This window comes from Manihot esculenta, chromosome 15 (assembly GCF_001659605.2).
Source record: "Manihot esculenta cultivar AM560-2 chromosome 15, M.esculenta_v8, whole genome shotgun sequence".
Lineage (NCBI taxonomy): Eukaryota > Viridiplantae > Streptophyta > Magnoliopsida > Malpighiales > Euphorbiaceae > Manihot > Manihot esculenta.
Genome location: NC_035175.2, coordinates 32310532 through 32313567, shown reverse-complemented (window position 1 = coordinate 32313567; position 3036 = coordinate 32310532). Strand labels below are relative to the sequence as shown.

At 32.7% G+C, this 3036-nt stretch overlaps 1 protein-coding gene across 1 annotated transcript; it reads right to left on the bottom strand.

Moving 5' to 3' along the window:
- Positions 1–290: 290 nt before the first annotated feature.
- LOC110607299 (cytochrome P450 CYP749A22) lies at positions 291–2332 on the bottom strand. Its single transcript, XM_021746385.2, has 5 exons — positions 2035–2332; positions 1719–1942; positions 1392–1624; positions 928–1300; positions 291–848 (listed from the first exon to the last, which is right to left on the bottom strand). Exons 1-5 carry the CDS (start codon positions 2318–2320, stop codon positions 411–413), a joined length of 1554 nt encoding a protein of 517 aa, XP_021602077.1. The 5' UTR covers positions 2321–2332; the 3' UTR covers positions 291–410.
- Between the last annotated feature and the right edge of the window lie 704 nt (positions 2333–3036).

Genomic DNA, 3036 nt, shown 5'->3' with positions numbered 1-3036 from the left:
AAATACCTTACCTTACTTAAAAAACGTGTTTTCATAACCACGAATATTAGCTTAAAAAATTATCACTATACTTTCAAAAACTTCCTCTCTAACATATATACTAGTGTTTGAGCTAAGGTTCTGTAGTTCCACGATTTTAGATGAGTTAAGGTTCCGTAGTTCCACGATCTATCTAAATTTGGGAGTACTGTTTTTGAAAAATTATACTTGCATATTCGTATTCAACCCGCTACCCAAACTCGTTTAACTTACCCATCTGCAGTACAACAAAATTAAATTATATGGTTTGATATTAATTTGAGAAATACTAGTACTAGCTTGATGGATCAATTTTCACTTTGGCATACCCAACCCAACAATCTTCTCAGACAGGACATCAAGGACTTATTGGTGACAAGTACATGCTATTCTCACCCACGGTGTAATGGCTGGAGCATGATTTGTAGTCCATATTGTGGACACATAGTGAGAAGGGGAACAGGTAAGTGAACATAAGTTGGTGAAAGCCTAAGCTCATAATGCTGCAGAATCATTGACAGCGCAATCTTTGTCTCTGTAACTGCAAAGTTGGACCCCACACAACCTCTGGGTCCCAACCCAAATGGAAGATAGGCACCGATATTGTTATTTGTTGCTTTAGCCACACCTTCTGCAAATCTCTCTGGCTTGAAAACATGAACATCTTCTCCCCATATTTGAGGATTGTGATGAACTGCAAGAACTGGAATTTCTATTATCATATTTTCAGGAAGCATTAGCTTCCCCAATCTGACTTGCCTTTTGACTTGCCTTGGGATATTAACAACTGGAGGATATAGCCGCAGAGCTTCATTGATAATCATGTGCATCTACATAAAGAGACAAAATTGAATCTTGAAATGAAAAGGGTTTAAGAATTTGATTATTGGGAAAGCATTGGAAGCTTACTATCTTCAATCTTGGGAGATCATCTGGGGTTGGATTTTGCAGACCAAATAATTCAATGACTTCATTTCTAGCTTTATCTTGCCAATCTGTGTGCATGGCTAGAAGAAGAAGAGTCCAGGTGAGCGAGCTTGAAGTCGTTTCATGTCCAGCAACGTAAAAGGTTTTGCACTCATCAATCAGGTCTTCAACTGATATTCTGCTGTCAGAATTATCTTCATGATGTGCCTTCAAAAGTAATCCAAGAAAATCACTTCCATACCCGTCTGATGATTTTGCTGCTTCCTCTCTTCTCTTCGTCATATTTATGATGGAATCTCTTATCCCATTTTCCAGCTTTTCTGATTCAACATCATCTGCTGATCTCACAAGGTTGCTGCAACAACAAGAAGACGAAATCACTGTCAGGAAAAGTAATCCTGGGGTAGATTATTACAAAAGATTGAAGAGAGAGAAAGAGTGTGTACCTAATTCCAGGAATTCTGATTTTATACTTGTTTCTATTTATGATGACAGCAATACTCATTAGCATATCAAATATGTGTTGTCCTTCCAAGTAGCTGCTTCCAAAAGCTGTCCTGGAAATTATTTCTGATGTTAAAAGCTTGAATTCTTGGAAAGCATCAATCTCCTTATCACCACCTCTTTTCCATCTTCCTAGCATCATTTCCACACTTGCAATCATCGCTGAAATCATTCCCTACAAAAGAAAAAAAAAAAAAAACCCATAAACCAGAATTTCAAAAGGAAAAATGAAAAATATAAACTTTTTTAACAAGAAAAAGCTAGTAAACCTTCAAGCAGTCTGCATGGAAAGCATGATTAGATATTTTACGAAGGTTGAACCATTTCTCTCCTCTGGTTGTTACGATTCCATCTCCTAAAAGCTTCTTAACATACTCTTCAGCTTCTGGTTTAGGAAATGCTCCATCTTTATTGTTGAATATCTCTTTAACCAGGTTTGGTTCTGTGATCACCAGGTGAGCTTCAGGACCATGCCAACTCAGGTAACTCATACCTAAAACGGTTTGATTTGATTCAGAGAGAGAGAGAGAGAGAGAGAAGTAGTTGATCAAGCAAGTAATGGATTCTATGATTAATATTGTTTACCATAGAGATTGACCCATGAATAAATATGTGGAACCACAGTGGGGAAAACATTCTGATGAGATATTTTCTTGGGATTACTGAAGTCATTAGTGGCCATATTGATGATCTCTCTGGTGTTTCCATAGTAGAATTTGTAAGCAGGGCCTTGTATTCCTTGTGATCTCATCATGGATTGTATACGAATTGGAGTCCGCCATAGTTTTGTAAACAAGTTGAAGAGAAAAGATAGAAAGAAGAAACACACACCACAGCTTGATACATAGATGGTTACCTCAAGGGTTCCCATTAGATTTACACCAACTATGGATCTATCAACTCACAAGCTGTCCACTGTTTATAAACAGCGAGTCCATATCAATGATACAATAGTATACGACGCATACTAAAGTCCATGCTATTGCATTTTCTTAATGGAGGCAACTATGATGACAAACATATCATACGTGTATATGGATGTCAACTTCAAACCTTGTTTGACTCCATCTCATAGAGAAAAACGTATTGGAAAAAATATTTAAATATATATCCTAATTTCTATTTATATCCAACGCTTTAAATTTTAAATGATAAAATCAAATTTTTTTAATTTGTTATAATTCCAGCAAAAATAATTAAATTGAATTTAAAAAAATTAATAAAAAATTATAATATAATTCCTAAATTTTTATTTATTAATAAAATAATTCTTAAATATATATTTTTATTATAACACTGCCATTTTTTGTTAATCCTATTATATAATAGTTTATTAATAAAAATTTAAAATATGAAAAAAAATAAAAATTTATAATTTAAAATATATAATATTTTATTTTATTTAGAATATTATTAATGGAAAGTAAATTTTTTCAAATATAAAAAATATGCACATAATCATTTAATGAAATATTTTAATATATGTGATATTCGATATAAATATTTATTCAATATAATATATTTAATATTATATACGATAAATATAAAATATATTTAATATTAATATAAAATTTAAATTAAAAGATT

Excerpts from the sequence above, each read along its gene's own strand:
- LOC110607299 (XM_021746385.2), bottom strand. The coding sequence starts at position 2,320 with ATGGGAACCCTTGAGGTAACCATCTATGTATCAAGCTGTGGTGTGTGT. Across the intron at positions 1,625-1,718 it reads TCCATGCAGACTGCTTGAAG|GGAATGATTTCAGCGATGAT; the intron begins GTTTACTAGCTT and ends TTTCTTTTGTAG. Across the intron at positions 849-927 it reads ATCTCCCAAGATTGAAGATA|ATGCACATGATTATCAATGA; the intron begins GTAAGCTTCCAA and ends CTCTTTATGTAG.